The sequence below is a fragment of the Hirundo rustica genome, unplaced genomic scaffold (assembly GCF_015227805.2).
Source record: "Hirundo rustica isolate bHirRus1 unplaced genomic scaffold, bHirRus1.pri.v3 scaffold_532_arrow_ctg1, whole genome shotgun sequence".
Classification (NCBI taxonomy): domain Eukaryota; kingdom Metazoa; phylum Chordata; class Aves; order Passeriformes; family Hirundinidae; genus Hirundo; species Hirundo rustica.
The window spans coordinates 1-15,836 of NW_026690575.1; the positions used below are offsets into that span (position 1 = coordinate 1).

Sequence of the window (15,836 nt, forward strand, 5' to 3'; positions counted from 1 at the left end):
TCTCCTCAAAGCCCAGGATCTCTCTGAGACCCCTCCAAAACCCCACCACAGACCCCTCCCAAATGCCAGGGAGACCCTTCTGGACCCCCAAATTCCCCTTCTCCAAACCCCAGAGACTCTCCAGGCCCCCCCCTGACCCCACCCAGGACACCCCAAAGCCCCTGGGACCCCCTCAACGACCCCCAGAACCCTCCCAAGCCCCCCGGGACCCCCCCAGGGCCCCCCCAGCCCGCACTGACTGTGGCAGCTCTCGCAGCTCAGCCCTTTCTGGAAGCCGGCCCCGTTGACGCCGGGTTTGGAGCCCACCGAGATGATCTGGTTGGGGTTGGGTTTGGTGCTGGGGGGGGGGAAAAGGGGTGTCAGGGGATTTTTGGGGGGTCCCAGGGGGGTCTCCTGTGCCCCCCCAGGCCCGGCAGGGGGTCCCCAGAGCCCCTCACTCACTAGGTGGGGATGTAGACTTGCTTCAGTTTGCTGTCGGCCTCCGCTGCCTTCAGCCTCTTCTGCGAGCAGGGAGGGGGTCACAGGGGGTGGGGAGCCCCAAAAACCCCCCAAACCAGCCCCCCCCAAACCCCAGAGCCCCCCAGTTAGGACCCCCAGAACCCCCAGCTCAGCTCCACAAAACTCCCAGAGCCCCTCAAAAACCCCACAGGCACCTAGAAGCGACCCTGAATCAGCCCCCAAATCAGCCCCCCAAACCTCCACAGCCCCCCCAGAACCCCCAAACTCCCGTAGGAACCCCCACACCCCCATCCCAGCCCCCCAAACCCCGTACCAGCCTCTCAAACCCCAACATCAGAACCCAAATTCCCTTCATCTGCGCCCCAAACTCTCAAACCCCCATTTCAGCCCCCCCAAACCCCGTTTTAGCCTCTCAAACCCCATTCTCAATCCCCCCAAACCCCGTTTTAGCCTCTCAAACCCCATTCTCAATCCCCCAAACCCCGTTTTAGCCTCTCAAACCCCATTATCAGCCCCCCCAAACCCCGTTTTAGCCTCTCAAACCCCATTCTCAACCCCCCCAAACCCCGTTTTAGCCTCTCAAACCCCATTATCAACCCGCCCAAACCCCGTTTTAGCCTCTCAAACCCCATTCTCAATCCCCCAAACCCCGTTTTGGCCTCTCAAACCCCATTCTCAATCCCCCAAACCCCGTTTTGGCCTCTCAAACCCCATTATCAATCCCCCAAACCCCGTTTTAGCCTCTCAAACCCCACCCCCAGCCCCCCAAGCCCCCTCCTCACCCCAGCCCGCACCTGCTGGATGTAGCGGTCCGTGGTTTTCCACATGTAGTAGAACTGCACGATGCTGGCCAGCGACTTCCAGGGCAGCTGCGGGCACCGAAGCCACCCCTGAGCTCGGGGAGGGGGGCTCCCCGAGACCCCTCCCCACCAAAGGGGCTCCCCCCCCGCCACAAAACTCACAAAATCCTGCCGGATGTCGTTGAAGTCCTTCCCGTACTTCTCCAGGGCTTCCTCGAAGAGCATGGCCTCGGAGGCCGACCACTCCTCCATCTCGTCCCGGCACAGCACCGGCCCCCCCTGCGGCACCAGCGTGGCCATGGCCCGCGCCAGGTCGTAGCCGTTCCTCTGCAGCGTGTCCATGGCGTGGAACTGGGGGCAATGGGGCGTACTGGGGGCACTGGGAGCGGTTTGGGGCACATTTGGGGGGGTTTGGGGCAGGTTTGAGGGAGTTTCGGGGTCCCCCCCTGCAACACCAGCGTGCCCATGGCGTGGAGCTGGCGGCAATGGGATGTACTGGGGGAACTGGGAGCGGTTTTGGGGGGCTTTGAGGGAGGTTTGGGGGAGTTTCAGGGTCCCCCCCCTGCGACACCAGCGTGCCCATGGCGTGGAGCTGGCGGCAATGGGGCGTACTGGGGGAACTGGGAGCGGTTTTGGGGGGGTTTGAGGGAGTTTCAGGGTCCCCCCCCTGCGACACCAGCGTGCCCATGGCGTGGAACTGGGGGCAATGGGGCGTACTGGGGGCACTGGGAGCGGTTTGGGGGCACGTTTGGGGGGGTTTGGGGGAGTTTCAGGGTCCCCCCTGCGACACCAGCGTGGCCATGGCGTGGAACTGGGGGAAATGGGATGTACTGGGGGCACTGGGAGCGGTTTTGGGGGGTTTGAGGGAGTTTTGAGGGAGTTTCAGGGTCCCCCCCCTGCGACACCAGCGTGCCCATGGTGTGGAGCTGGGGGAAATGGGGCGTACTGGGGGAACTGGGAGCAGTTTTGGGGGGGTTTGAGGGAGTTTCAGGGTCCCCCCCTGCGACACCAGTGTGCCCATGGTGTGGAACTGGGGGAAATGGGGCGTACTGGGGGAACTGGGAGCGGTTTGGGGGGTTTTGGGGGGGTTTGAGGGAGTTTCAGGGTCCCCCCCTGTGACACCAGCGTGCCCATGGTGTGGAACTGGGGAAATGGGGCGTACTGGGGGCACTGGGAGCGGTTTTGGGGGGTTTGAGGGAGGTTTGAGGGAGTTTCAGGGTCCCCCCCTGCGACACCAGCGTGTCCATGGCGTGGAACTGGGGGCAATGGGATGTACTGGGGGCACTGGGAGGGCTCCAAGGGGGGTTTGTGCCAGGTTTGGGGGCCTCTGGGTGCTCTAACGGGGATTTGGGGTATCCCAGGAAAGCGCTGAGAGCATCTAAGGGGAACACAGGGAATCCCTGGGAAGGTTCTAAAGAGGTTTCGGGATGTTCCCGTGGGAAATGAGAAGTTCTAAAGAAGTTTTCGGGGTGTTCCAGTTGAAAAGGAAAGGTTCTAAAAAAGTTTTGGGGTGTCTCAGTAGAAAACGCTGGGGTTCTGAAGAGTTGGAGGATGCCCCAGGGGGAAATGGGAAATCTAAAGAAATTTTTGGGCGTCCCAGCAGGATGTAAATAGTTCTGTGAAAGTTTTGGAGCCTCCCAGTGGGAAATGGGGGGTCCTAAGAAGGTTTTGGGTGTCCCAGCGGGAGCTGAGGGAGTTTTGGGGTGCCCTGGGGGGCTCGGGGCCCCCTCTCACCAGGGTGATGTCTCGGGAGGCCGCGGCCGCGCTCATGTGCAGGCTGGGCTGGCGGATGGAGCTGCTGCAGTCCAGAGCCCGGGCAAACGTCCCCACAGCCCTGGGGGGGACACGGGGGGCTCAGCGGGGTCCCCCCAATCCCCCCGACCCCCTCCCGGCTCCCCCAGCTCCCCCCTCACCGAGCCACCACCAGGAACTGGTCGATCTGCCGGTCCGTCAGCGGGTTGTCGGGGTCCCACACCTTCATCTCCATCTTCTGCTGGTTCCGGTTGTCCGACTCACCTGGGGGGGGGTTTGGGGGGGCTCTTAGGGTGACCCCCCCCCCATGCTGCACCCCCCCGGAGCCCCCCCAGAACCCCCCAAACCTTCGGCCAGGCGTTCGGGGATCTCGGCCTGGTACTTGCAGCCCACCCTGATCTCGCCCTGGTCCGCCAGCAGCGTTTTCTGCACGGGGTCGAACACCAGCGAGTAGAAGAAGCAATCCTGTGGGGAGGGGGCACATCGGGGGGGGGGGGGCTCAGCGGGGTGGGGAGACCCCCAAACCGCCCCCCCCAGACCCATTTTGGGGCGCACAGAGCTCACCTCCTTCTCCAGGTACTGCCCCAGGATGTCGGTCTCGTTCAGCAGCGTCACGCTGCACTTCCCCCTGCCGGCAAAAACCGGGGAGGGGGTGACCCCCAAACCCCTCCCCGCGCACGGGGAGCCCCCCCAGACCTTTCTGCCGCCCCCCAGGACCGTTTTTTGCCCCCCCGGTACCGGATGTGGGTGGCGGGGAGCGACTCGAACTGGCGGGACAGGAACAGCTCCCGGTGCTTGAGCTGGTGCCGCTGCTGCTCCGTCATCGGCGGCTGCTTCGACTCCTCCTCGAACTCGCCTGGGGAACCGCGGGGGGGTCACGCCGGGGCGTCCCCCCCCCACCCCAAAATCCAGCTGGGAGAGCCATTGTTCTCCCAAAAAAAAAAAAAAACAAAAAAAAAACTCCTCCGGGATTTTGGCAGCCGCCCCAGGGAGGGGGAGGGGAGAGAGGGGGAGGGGCTGAGAGAGGGTGGGGACCCCCCCGGAATGCCAGGACCCCCCCCAGGAATGCCAGGAGCCCCCCCAGGAATGCCAGGAGCCCCCCAGGAATGCCAGGACCCCCCCCAGGAATGCCAGGAGCCCCCCCAGGAATGCCAGGACCCCCCCCGAGGAATGCCAGGACCCCCCCCCCCAGGAATGCCAGGAGCCCCCCAGGAATGCCAGGACCCCCCCCAGGAATGCCAGGAGCCCCCCAGGAATGCCAGGAGCCCCCCCCAGGAATGCCAGGAGCCCCCCAGGAATGCCAGGAGCACCCCCAGGAATGCCAGGACCCCCCCCAGGAATGCCAGGAGCCCCCCAGGAATGCCAGGAGCACCCCCAGGAATGCCAGGACCCCCCCCAGGAATGCCAGGAGCCCCCCAGGAATGCCAGGACCCCCCCCAGGAATGCCAGGAGCCCCCCAGGAATGCCAGGAGCCCCCCCAGGAATGCCAGGACCCCCCCCAGGAATGCCAGGAGCACCCCCAGGAATGCCAGGACCCCCCCCAGGAATGCCAGGAGCCCCCCAGTTTGATGGGGGAACGGGTTGGGGTTCAGTCCTTTACCCCACCCCAAGGGGGTGCAGCTGCGACCCCCCCCAAAATTGGCAACACCCCTCCCCAAAATCAGTCCAAAGGTGGTGGAGAAGAAGAGAGCAGCTCCAACCCCCATCTCAAATTGGGGGAACCCCTTCGGGAGGGGTCATGGACCCCCCCCCAAATTGCCCCAATAACGTCAAACCAGCTCTCCCCAAAATCTGAGAGCACCCCATTGAGATGAACGAGTCACAGACCCCCCCCCACAAAATTCCTGAACCCCCAAACAGGAGCAGCACCAAGGAGCGATCTGCCCCCGCCCCTCTCCAAGCCCCCCCAAAACCCCAAAACCCCCCACTCACTGGCACTGCTGTTAGCCTGGCTTTTACAGCCGCCCCAAAAAATCCCCAAATCCCCCCCAAATCCCCCCCAAAACCCCCCCAAAACCCCCCGCTCACGGGCGTTGCTGTCGGCCAGGCTGTTGAGGCTGCTGGAGATGTCGCGCCGCCGGAACAGACAAACCACCTTGGCCTCCACGTTGCCATTGGCCGTCTGGGGAGGGGGCACAGGGGGTCGGGGGGGGCTCCCCGGGCTTGGGGACCCCCCCCCAAGGAACGGGGGTACCCCCAGGAACAGGGAGGAGGGGGGTCTCACCTTGTTGAGCTCCTCGATGCGCCGCACCAGGTAAGGGTTGCTGGAGGAGTTCTCGAAGTAGACGTAGTCTGGGGAAAGAGGGGGGGGGCAAAAATGGGGGGGCCATGAGGGGAAATCTCTCCCACTCCGAAAATAGTTTTTCTTCCTCCCCAAAAAGTCTGGGAGGGCTTTTGCAGCCAGATGTTCCCCTCATGGCGATGGGGGACTCGTTATCCCCCGTCTTCCCCCCAGCCCCCCATTACAGACCCTCCCCTCACAGATGAGGGGGGCAGGACCCTCCCCAAAAAATTTGGGTTTCTCCCCCTGGGGTTCTCCCTCTCATCCAAGCCCCCCTCCCCGTTTTCCCTTTAATTTTTTTTTTGGGGGGGAGAGCGTCTCCCACCTCTGCGCTTCAGGAATTGGGGCTCCCCCGCCACGGACCCCTAAATCCCCTCAGGGACCCCCTGAACCCCCTCACGGGATCTTTTCCTTTTCGGGACCCCCCCAAACACCCCCACAAGAACGCCCTCAGTCCCCGCACAGAACCCCCCCTTTACGGGACCCCCCAAATTCCCGCATGGGACACCCCCCCCCCCTTAATGGGACTCCCCCACTGCCTCACAGGACGCCCCCACTGTTTCCGAGAGCCCCAAATTTCCTCACAAGCCCCTCTCCCCCTTTCCGGGACCCCCAAATCCCCTCACAGACCCCCCCCCCACCTCTTTCCGCTGTAGGACCCCCCCCACTCCCCTCACGCCTCCCCCTTTTCCGGGACCCCTCACAGACCCCCCCTTAACCCCTCATGGACACCCCGCAAATCCCCTCACGGGCCTTCCCGCGCCTCACGGAACCCCCAAATCCCCTCACAGACCCTCCCCGCTTTCCGGGACCCCCCAGACCCCCTCAGGGCCCCCTCGGCCGTCCCCCCCGGCCCCGTCCCGGCGCCCCGCGCCCCGCTGCCCGCTCACCGCCGACGCGGTACATGTTGGCCGCCATGGCCGCTCGTTCGGCCGCGCTACCCCCGGGCCCGGCCCCGGCCGCGCTTCATCGCCGCTCCCGCCGCCTCCGCGCCGGCACGGCCGGTTCGGAGCCCTTCGGGCACCTCCGGAGAAGCTTCGGGTACCCCCGGAGACGTTCGGCAACCTCCGGCAAGGACTCTCGGGCACCTCCGGAGAGGGTTTGGGCACCTCCGGAGAGTTTCGGGCACTGCCGGATTCGTTCGGGCACCTCCGGCGCGGGCTCGGCGCCGCCTCGGGCGCTTCCGGAGCGACTTCGTCACTTTTCGGCGCGGCTTCGGCGGAGCCTCGGCTCTTTCCGCCACTCCTCGGCTGAACCTCGCCTCTTTCCGTAACGCGCTCGGCGAATTCCGCCGGCACCGGAAAGGCCCCGAGGGGCGGGGAGGAGGAAGGACCCGCGGCGCTTCCGGGAAGCGGCGGCGATTCCGGCGCGGAAGAAGCGGCGGGGCCCTGCCCTGACCCCCAAGGCTTTATTGACGCCTCTCACAGTGCAGCGCGAAAACGCGGGGTGGGGGGGGGGGGAAGGAAGGCTTGAACCAAGCCCTCACCCCGCTCTTTGGTCCCAGGAAGGGGAAAAGGGAGGAGGAAGCAGCGAGGAGGAGGAGGCGCGGGGGGCTCAGCCGCTGTCGCCGGGCAGCACCCGCCACTGGAACACGCTGGTGTCCTTCCCGCCCAGCGACACCAGGTGCCCGTCGTCGTGTGTGAAGCGCACGTTGGTCACGTGGCTGCCGTGCCCGCCGTACACGTGACTGGGCGCCTGGGGGGGGGAAACACGTGAGGGGTCACGTGGTCACACACAGCCACGCCCCCCTCAAATTGGGGTGCTTCCCCTCCCCCATTGCCCCCCCCCCCCAATTGGGGTCCTGGGACCCTCCTGACTCCCCAAAATTGGGGTCTGGGACCCCTCCCCACCCCTCAAAATGGCGTCTGGGACCCCCCAAAACACCCAGACTGTGAGTCCAGAGTGCCCTGATCCCCCCAAAATTGGGGTCTGGACCCCCCTTGGGTCCCCAAAATTGGGGTCTGGACCCCCCCGACTCCTTAAAGTTGCGCTCTGGACCCCCCAGAGCACCCAGCTTGTGAGTCTGGAGCCCCCAGCCTGCCCCAAATTTGGCTCTGGGACCCTCCTGATCCCCCCCCAAAACCCAACCTTGGGGTCTAGAACCCCCCCTGGGTCCCCCCCAACCCACCGCCTGTGAGTGTGGACCCCCAAACTGGGGACTGGGACCCCCCTGGAGCCCCCTGCTGAGGGTCTGACCCTCCCCAGGACCCCCAGAGCCCCCCCAGAGCCCCACCTTGGGCCAGGCGCAGTGCTACTGGAACAGGTGAACCTTGCACAGCCAGGACCCCCCCCGACCCCCAAACTGAGGTCTGGGACCCTCCCCATGTCACCCAGGACCCCCAGAGCCCCCCCGGAGCCCCCCCAGAGCCCCCCCGGAGCCCCACCTTGGGCCGGGCGCAGGGGTACTGGAACAGGTGAACCTTGCAGAAGTCGTCGGCCACGGCCACCACGCGCTCGTGGTGCGAGCGGCACAGCGAGTTGATGTCGGTGCCGTCCGAGCCGTCCGGCCACACCCCTGCGGGGGTCCGGGGGGGGTCAGGGGGACCCCAAAATCCCCCTGCTCAACCCCCCCAGGAGCCCCCAGACCCACCGAAGACGTGGAAGCCCAGCACGCAGGTGTAGGAGGCCCATTCCCGGTCCCGGCTCTCGAAGCGGTTCCGGAGCAGTTTGCAGCCCCCGGCGACGTCCCCTGGAGAGGGGAGAGACCCCCCCCCAAAAAAAAATTCGGGGGTTGGGGGCCGCGAGAGCTTCCCCCCAAAATCTGGAGGCGGGGAGGGGGGCAGTGAAAGCCACACAAAATTCGGGAGGGGGAAGGGAAAGTGAAACACCCCCCCCCAAAAAAAAAATCCGTGAAAGGGGAGGGAAAAATGAGACCCCTCAAAATCCGGGGAAGGGGCAGTGAAACCCCCCCAGAATTTGGGGTTTGGGGGGGGCAGTGAGACACACCCCCCCCCAGAATTCAGGGAGGGGAAGGGAAAGTGAGACCCCCCCCCACCAAAAAAAAAAATCCATGGGAAGAGGGAGCAATGAGACCCCAAAATTTGGGGTGGGGGTCGCAGTGGGGTCAGGAAGGTCCTGGCAGGGTCAGGAGGGTCCTGGCAGGGTCAGGAAGGTTCTGGAAGGTTCTGGAAGGTTCTGGAAGGTCCCATCAGCCCCAGGAGGAGCCCCCCGAGCCCCCAGACTCACAGTAGAGGATCTCATAATCCCCCGAGTTGGACATGATGAAGCGCCCGTCCTTGGACCAGTCCAGGTGCGTGATGAAACTCGAGTGACCCTGGGGGGCAGAGGGGGGTCACTGGGGGTCCGGGGGGGGGTCGAGGACCCCCCAGAGCCCCCCCAAAACCCCCCAGACCCCCCCAGCTCTCACCGTGCAGCGGCCGAAGCGGCTGAACTTGCGGCCGCCCTCGGCCACGCTGTAGATGTAGATGAAATTGTCGTGAGAGCCGATGGCCAGGAAGGTCCCGTCTGGAATTGGGGGGGACACGGCGTTGGGGAGGGGTCCCCACGCATTGGGGGGGCCCGGAAAAGGGGGGTTTGGGGGGGCCCAGGCATTGGGGGGGGTGAAAAGGAGGGGTTTGGGGAAGGTTTGGGGGGGGGTCCCACACCTTGGGGAGATGCTGGGGGGCTCTGAATGATATGGGGACAGGGAAGGGACAGGGAAGAGACAGGGACAGTTTGGGGACAGTTTGGGGACAGGTCAGGGACAGTTTGGGGACAGTTTGGGGGCAGTTTGGGGACAGGTCAGGGACAGTTTGGGGACAGTTTGGGGGCAGTTTGGGGACAGTTTGGGGACAGGTCAGGGACAGTTTGGGCACAGTTTGGGGACAGTTTGGGCACAGTTTGGGGACAGTTTGGGCACAGTTTGGGGGCAGTTTGGGGACAGTTTGGGGACAGGTCAGGGACAGTTTGGGGACAGTTTGGGGGCAGTTTGGGGACAGTTTGGGCACAGTTTGGGGACAGGTCAGGGACAGTTTGGGCACAGTTTGGGCACGGTCAGGGCTCACCAGGGGAGAAGCGCACCACCGAGAGCTGCTCGCTGCTGTCCGAGCCCCCGGCCAGGAGCTGCCGTGTGCCCGTGTCCAGCACCAGCCACCTGCGGGACGGGGACAGGGACAGGGACATGGGGACAGGGACATGGGGACACGGGGACAGGGACAGGGACATGGGACATGGGGACAGGGACATGGGGACAGGGACATGGGGACAGGGACAGGGGGACAGGGACATGGGGACATGGGGACACCAGGACAGTTATATGGGCACAGGGACATGGGAACGGGGACACAGGGACAGGACGGGGACACAAAGGACACCGGGCGATGGGAGGGACACAAGGGGACACGGGGACATGGGGACACAGGGACATGGGCACTGTCCCCCCGTGTCCCCCCGTGTCCCCCCGTGTCCCCCCGTGTCCCCCGTCACTCACCGCCCCGTCAGCAGCCCCACGGCCACCACGTGTCCCTCGGGGTGGAAGTCGGCGCAGAGCCCGGTGTCCTGGGGGTGGGGAGGGGTCCTGAGGGGGGGGACGAGAGACCCCGGGACCCCCCCCCAGAGCCCCAAATCGGGGGTACCCCCAAAGCCCTGCACCCCAAACCTGAGCCCCCAGCCCCAATTCGGGGGTCCCCAGCTCGGGTCCTTTGTCCCCAGACCACAGCCTGACCCCCCCCAAACTGGGCTCCTGACCCCCCCAAAGCACCCCATAACCCCCCCAGGGGTGTCCCCCTCCCCACTTTTGGGGGTCCCCTCACACCTCCAGCCCCAGGCTCCAGGCCAGCGCGTGCTCCTGACCCCCTGTCCCTGTTACCCCCATTGCAGCCCCCAAACTCCCCCCTAGAGCCCCCCCAAATCGAGCTCCTGAGCCCTCCCCAGACGCCCCCTCCCCAGTTTCGGGGGTCCCCGCTCACCTCCAGCCCCAGGCTCCAGGCCAGCGCGTGCTCCCGCCCGTCCCACAGGCAGAGCTGCCGGTCGTGGCCGCAGGTGAGGAAGCGGCAGCAGCTGGGGTGCGTGGCCAGACCCCAAACCTCATCCGTGTGACCCTGGGGGGGGGCGTCAGGGGAGGGCTCAGCGCCCCCTGCCCACCCCGGGGACCCCTCCCAGGACCCCCCCCTCAAAGCCCCACCTGGACGATGGGGGTGAAGCCGGAGCCCAGCGTGCCCCGGAGCAGCGCGTTCCGGGTGGTCCCGACCAGCAGCTCCTCGCCGGGACCCTCCGCGATCGTCCGGACCGCGCCGAAGCTCTCGGGGAGCTGGGGGACCCCCCCAAAAAAAATCCCCATTGAAACAACCTGAGGTGATCAGGAATTGGGGGGGGACCCCAAAAACCCCCATTGAAACACCCTGAGGTGATCAGGAATTGGGGGGATTCCAAAAAAATCCCATTGAAGCACCCTGAAGTGATCAGGAATTGGGGGATCACCAAAAAAATCCCCATTGAAACACCCTGAAGTGATCAGGAATTGGGGGGATCCCCCAAAAAATCCCCATTGAAACACCCTGAGGTGATCGGGAATTGGGGGATCCCCAAAAAAATCCCATTGAAACACCCTGAAGTGATCAGGAATTGGGGGGATCCCAAAAAAATCCCCATTGAAACACCCTGAGGTGATCAGGAATTGGGGGGACCCCCCAAAAAAAATCCCCATTGAAACACCCTGAGGTGGTCAGGAATTGGGGGGATCCCCAAAAAAAATCCCCATTGAAACACCCTGAGGTGGTCAGGAATTGGGGGGATTCCCCCAAAAAACCCCAAATCTTCCTGTCAGCACCCCCTGAACCTCGTGGGGAGATGGGGAACCCCCCCCAAAAATCCAAATCCCCCCCCTCCAAATCCCCCCCACCCTGCAGCCCTGTGGGATTTGGGATCCAGGGAGGATTTGGGGGATGCCCTGGCAGGATTTCGGGTCCTTAGGGAGAGTTTGGGGGGTCCCCAGGCAGTTTTTGGGGGCACTGAGGGAGATCTTTGGCTGCTCAGGGCAATTTTTCAGGGGCTCAAGGAGATTTTTTTGGGGTACCCAGGGTGGATTTTGGGGCACTCAAAGAGATTTTTGGCTGCCCGAGGATGCTTTTAGGGCTCTAAGGGAAATCTTCAGGGTGCCCCGGGCTGTTCTCTGAGGCACTAAAGGAGATTTTGGGGGTACCCAGGGTGGATTTTGGGGCACTCAAAGAGATTTTTGACTACCTGGGGCTGTTTTTAGGGCAATGAGGGAGATTTTTTTGGGGGAGGGGGTTTTGGGGCTGTGCCCACCTCGACCTCGTGCAGCAGCTCGAGCTGGGGGCTCCAGCTGAGCACCCTGCGGTCCTTCCCCCCGCCGCTCAGCACCGTGCCGTCGCGGCGGCGGCAGAGCGCGAACACGCTGCCCTCGTGCGCCCGCGTCTGCTGCCCGATCTGGTACATCTCTGCGGGGACGGGTCAGCCCCAAACCGGCCAAAACCGGCCAAAAACCGGCCAAAAACCAGCCCCAAACCAGCCCAAAACCAGCCAAAAACCATCGCCCAACCCGGCCCCAAACCGGCCAAAACCGGCCAAAAACCGGCCAAAAACCGGCCAAAAACCGGCCAAAAACCGGCTCAAAACCAGCCCCCAAACCAGCCCCAAACCGGCCCCAAACCGGCCAAAACCGGCCAAAACCGGCCAAAACCGGCCAAAATCGGCCAAAAACCAGCCAAAAACCGGCCAAAAACCGGCTCAAAACCGGCCAAAACCGGCCCCAAACCGGCCCAAACCGGCCCCAAACCGGCCCCAAACCGGCCCAAACCGGCCCCAAACCGGCCAAAACCGGCCCCAAACCGGCCAAAACCAGCCCCCAAACTGGCCAAAAACCATCGCCCAAACCGGCCCCAACCCGGCCCCAAACCGGCCAAAGACCGGCCAAAAACCGGCCCAAAACCCGCCCAAAACCGGCCAAAAAACAGCCAAAACCCATCGCCCAAACCGGCCCGGATCCACCCCAAAAACTGCCAAAAACCAGCCAAAAACCAGCCCCAAAACTCCTCAGATCCATCCCAGAAACAGCCAAAACCCAGACGGAACTGACACCCAAACCAGCCCCTAAAACCAGCCCCAAATCCCACCCCAAACCCCTTTTCCCCACCTTTCCCCCCCTTTCCCGGCGCCGGGGTCCAGGTGAGGATGTTCCCCTCCAAAAACCTACCCCAAAACCACCCCAAACCCCCTAAATCCCACCCCAAATCCCACCCCAAACCACCCCAAACCGCCCCAAATCACCCCAAAACCACCCCAAATCCCCCAAATCCCACCCCAAACCCTCCCAAAACCACCCCAAATCCCCCAAATCCCACCCCAAACCCCCCAAATCCCACCCCAAACCCCCTTTCCCCACCTTTCCCCCCCTTTCCCGGCGCCGGGGTCCAGGTGAGGATGTTCCCCTCCAAAAACCAACCCCAAATCCCACCCCAAACCACCCCAAACCGCCCCAAATCACCCCAAAACCACCCCAAATCCCCCAAATCCCACCCCAAACCCTCCCAAAACCACCCCAAACCCTCCCAAATCCCACCTCAAACCCCCCAAATCCCACCCCAAACTCCCCAAATCCCACCCCAAATCCCACCCCAAACCCCCCAAATCCCACCCCAAACCCCTTTCCCCACCTTTCCCCCCCTTTCCCGGCGCCGGGGTCCAGGTGAGGATGTTCCCCTCCGAGTCCCCCGTCAGCACGGCGCCGGCCGCGTCGAAGATGAAGCACTGGATGAACTTGGGCTTCTTGTACTTCTACCGAAAAAAATTTAAAAAAAAACAAAAGGGAAAAAAACGAAGACCTCGGCGACCCCAAACCCCGCTGGGGACCCCCCGGAACCCACCCCAAAAATGCCCTGCTTCTTGGTGAGGGCGCTGCCGCTCCAGGTCCAGAAGTAGACGTGGGATTTGCCGCTGCTGATGATGCTGCTGCTGTCCCGGGGGTTGAACTCCACCGTCAGCACCGACTCGTTGGTGCTCTGCGGGATTTGGGGGGTTTGGGGGGGTTTCGGGTTAATGGGGTGGGGTCTCGGGGCGCGGGAACGGCCGGGAATGGATGTGGAGGCTGGGAAAGGGGGGAAATGGGGGGATTTGGGGGGGGTTTGGGGAGTTTGGGGGGAGTTTGGGGTGAGATTTGGGGAGTTTGGGGGCGGGATTTTGGGGAGTTTGGGGGATTTTGGGGGAGTTTGGGGTGGGATTTGGGGAGTATGGGGGAGTTTGGGGGATTTTGGGGTGGGATTTGGGGAGTATGGGGAGTTTGGGATGAGATTTGGGGAGTTTGGGGGAGTTTGAGGTGGGATTTGGGGAGTCTGGGGGTGGGATTTTGAGGGGGTTTGGGGTGGGATTTGGGGAGTTTGGGGGAGTTCGGGGGATTTTGGGGTGGGATTTGGGGAGTTTGGGGGTTTTGGGGGGATTTGGGCTGGTTTGAGTGTTTTTTGGGGGGCATTGGAGGGATTTGGGGGTTTCCGGGGACTGTTTTTGGGGTGGCTTAGGCTATTCAGGGTGGGTTTGGGGCGGATTTGGGGGTTTTTAGGGTGGGTTTTGGGGTTTCTGGGAGCTGGGTTCGGGTTTTGAGGGTGGGTTTGGGGTGAGTTCGGGGGTTTTTAGGGCGGGTTTTGGGGGGTCCCACCTTGACCTCGGCCTGTTTGGTGCCGCGGGCGCAGTCCCACACCGACATCATGTGCTCGTTGGAGTCGTCCACCACGCACAGGAACGCGCCCTGGTCCTGGGCACCCCAAAAAAAAACCCCAAACCCCCCCTCAGCAGCCCCTGAAAGCTTCAGGGACACCTGGGCACCCCAAAAAAACCCAAATTCCCCCATCCAGCGTTTTCTGGGGGAGGTTTTGGGGTCCCAGGGGGTTTGGGGAAGGGGTTGGGAGTCCCAGAGGTTTTTGAGGGGGATTTTGTGGGGTTATGGTGATGGGTTTTGGGGGTTTTGAGAGGTTTTGGGGTGGGTTTGGGGTTTTTTGGGGGGACGTTGTGGCCCCAGGAGATTTTTAGGGTGTTTTGGGGCTGGTTTTTTTTGGGGGGGGGGGCTGTGGGGTGGATTTCTGGGGTGGGTTTTGGGATCCTGGGGGATTTTGGGGGGTGTTTTGTGGTGGTTTTGGGGAGTGTGTGTTTCTGGGGTGTTCTTGGTGTATTTTAAGGTGTTTTAGGGGTGTTTTTGGGGCACTTTGGGGTGTTTCGAGGTGTTTTAGGGGTGTTTTTGGTGTGTTTCGAGGTGTTTTGGGGGTGTTTTGGGGGTATTTTGGGGTGTTTCGGGGTGTTTTAGGGGTGTTTCTGGGGTGTTCTTGGTGTATTTTAAGGTGTTTTAGGGGTGTTTTTGGGGCACTTTGGGGTGTTTCAGGGTGGTTTTGGGGTGTTTTGGGGTATTTTGGGGTGTTTCAGGGTGTTTTTGGGGTGTTTTTGGGGTGTTTCGGGGTGTTTTAGGGGTGTTTCTGGGGTGTTTCGGGGCACTTTGGGGTGTTTCGGGGTGTTTTAGGGGTGTTGCGGGGGCACTCACGGCTGTGGAGAAGGCGAGCGAGCCCACGCCGCGCTCGAAGGAGCCGAGGCCGATCTGCTGCAGCGTCTGGAGCGTGGCCGAGTCCCAGATGTGCACGATGGGCTGCAGGGGCTGCGCGATTTGGGGCGATTTGGGGGGATTTGGGGGGATTTGGGGGAGATTTTGGGGGGATTTGGGGGGATTTGGGGGAATTTGGGGGGATTTGGGGGGATTTGGGGGGATTTGGGGGGATTTGGGGAGATTTTGGGGGGATTTGGGGAGATTTGGGGAATTTGGGGAGATTTTGGGGGAGATTTGGGGGGATTTGGGGGGATTTTTGGGAGGGATTTTGGGGGATTCGGGGGGATTTGGGGAGATTTTGGGGGATTCGGGGAGATTTGGGGGGATTTTTGGGAGGGATTTTTGGGTGGATTTGGGCAGGATTTTGGGGGGAATTTGGGAGGCATTTTGGGAGGGATTTGGGGGGGATATTTGGGGATTTGGGGGGATTTTTGGAAGGGATTTTGGGAGGGGTTTGGGGGATTTGGGGGAGGGATTTCAGGGAGACTTTGGCAAGAATTTGGGAGGATTTTGGGGAGGATTTGGGGCGGATTTGGGGGGTGAATTTGGGGAGGTTTTGGGGGGGATTTTGGGGGATTTTTGGGATGTCCCAGGGTGTCCCAGGGTGTCCCAGGGTGTCCCCAGGGTGTCCCCATGTCCCCAGGGTGTCCCCAGGGTGTCCCAGGGTGTCCCCAGGGTGTCCCCAGGGTGTCCCAGGGTGTCCCCAGGGTGCCCCAGGGTGTCCCCAGGGTGTCCCCAGGGTGTCCCAGGGTGTCCCAGGGTGTCCCCAGGGTGTCCCCAAGGTGTCCCCAGGGTGTCCCCAGGGTGCCCCAGGGTGTCCCCAGGGTGTCCCCAGGGTGTCCCCAGGGTGTCCCCAGGGTGTCCCCACCTTCCCGTCCTTGTCCACTCCGGCCGCCTGTCCCGTGGCCACGCGGAGCCGGTCGGGGTGCACGGCCAGGCTGGGGGGAAACGGGGGGGAACCCCCGAGTTTGGGGGTGCACGGCCGGGCCGGGGGCTCCAAAGG

The 15,836-nt window shown here is 63.2% G+C and overlaps 2 protein-coding genes across 2 annotated transcripts; both read right to left on the bottom strand.

Moving 5' to 3' along the window:
• Positions 1 to 209: 209 nt before the first annotated feature.
• LOC120748105 (metastasis-associated protein MTA2) lies at positions 210 to 6,358 on the bottom strand (the record flags this gene model as incomplete). The annotated part of the gene is made up of 12 exons (XM_040054183.2): positions 6,183 to 6,358; positions 5,236 to 5,303; positions 5,040 to 5,133; positions 3,750 to 3,867; positions 3,576 to 3,639; positions 3,359 to 3,476; positions 3,173 to 3,275; positions 2,994 to 3,093; positions 1,422 to 1,610; positions 1,254 to 1,328; positions 442 to 500; positions 210 to 337 (listed from the first exon to the last, which is right to left on the bottom strand). Coding segments are annotated over exons 1-12 (1,144 nt in total), but the record flags the coding sequence as incomplete, so codon positions are not given.
• Positions 6,359 to 6,637: 279 nt separating this feature from the next.
• On the bottom strand, positions 6,638 to 15,771 carry EML3 (EMAP like 3; the record flags this gene model as incomplete). Its single annotated transcript, XM_040054184.1, has 15 exons — positions 6,638 to 6,987; positions 7,677 to 7,807; positions 7,883 to 7,981; positions 8,479 to 8,566; positions 8,660 to 8,757; positions 9,297 to 9,385; positions 9,722 to 9,789; positions 10,200 to 10,331; positions 10,415 to 10,540; positions 11,539 to 11,690; positions 12,906 to 13,026; positions 13,116 to 13,250; positions 13,901 to 13,996; positions 14,774 to 14,884; positions 15,702 to 15,771. Coding segments are annotated over 15 exons (1,657 nt in total), but the record flags the coding sequence as incomplete, so codon positions are not given.
• Between the last annotated feature and the right edge of the window lie 65 nt (positions 15,772 to 15,836).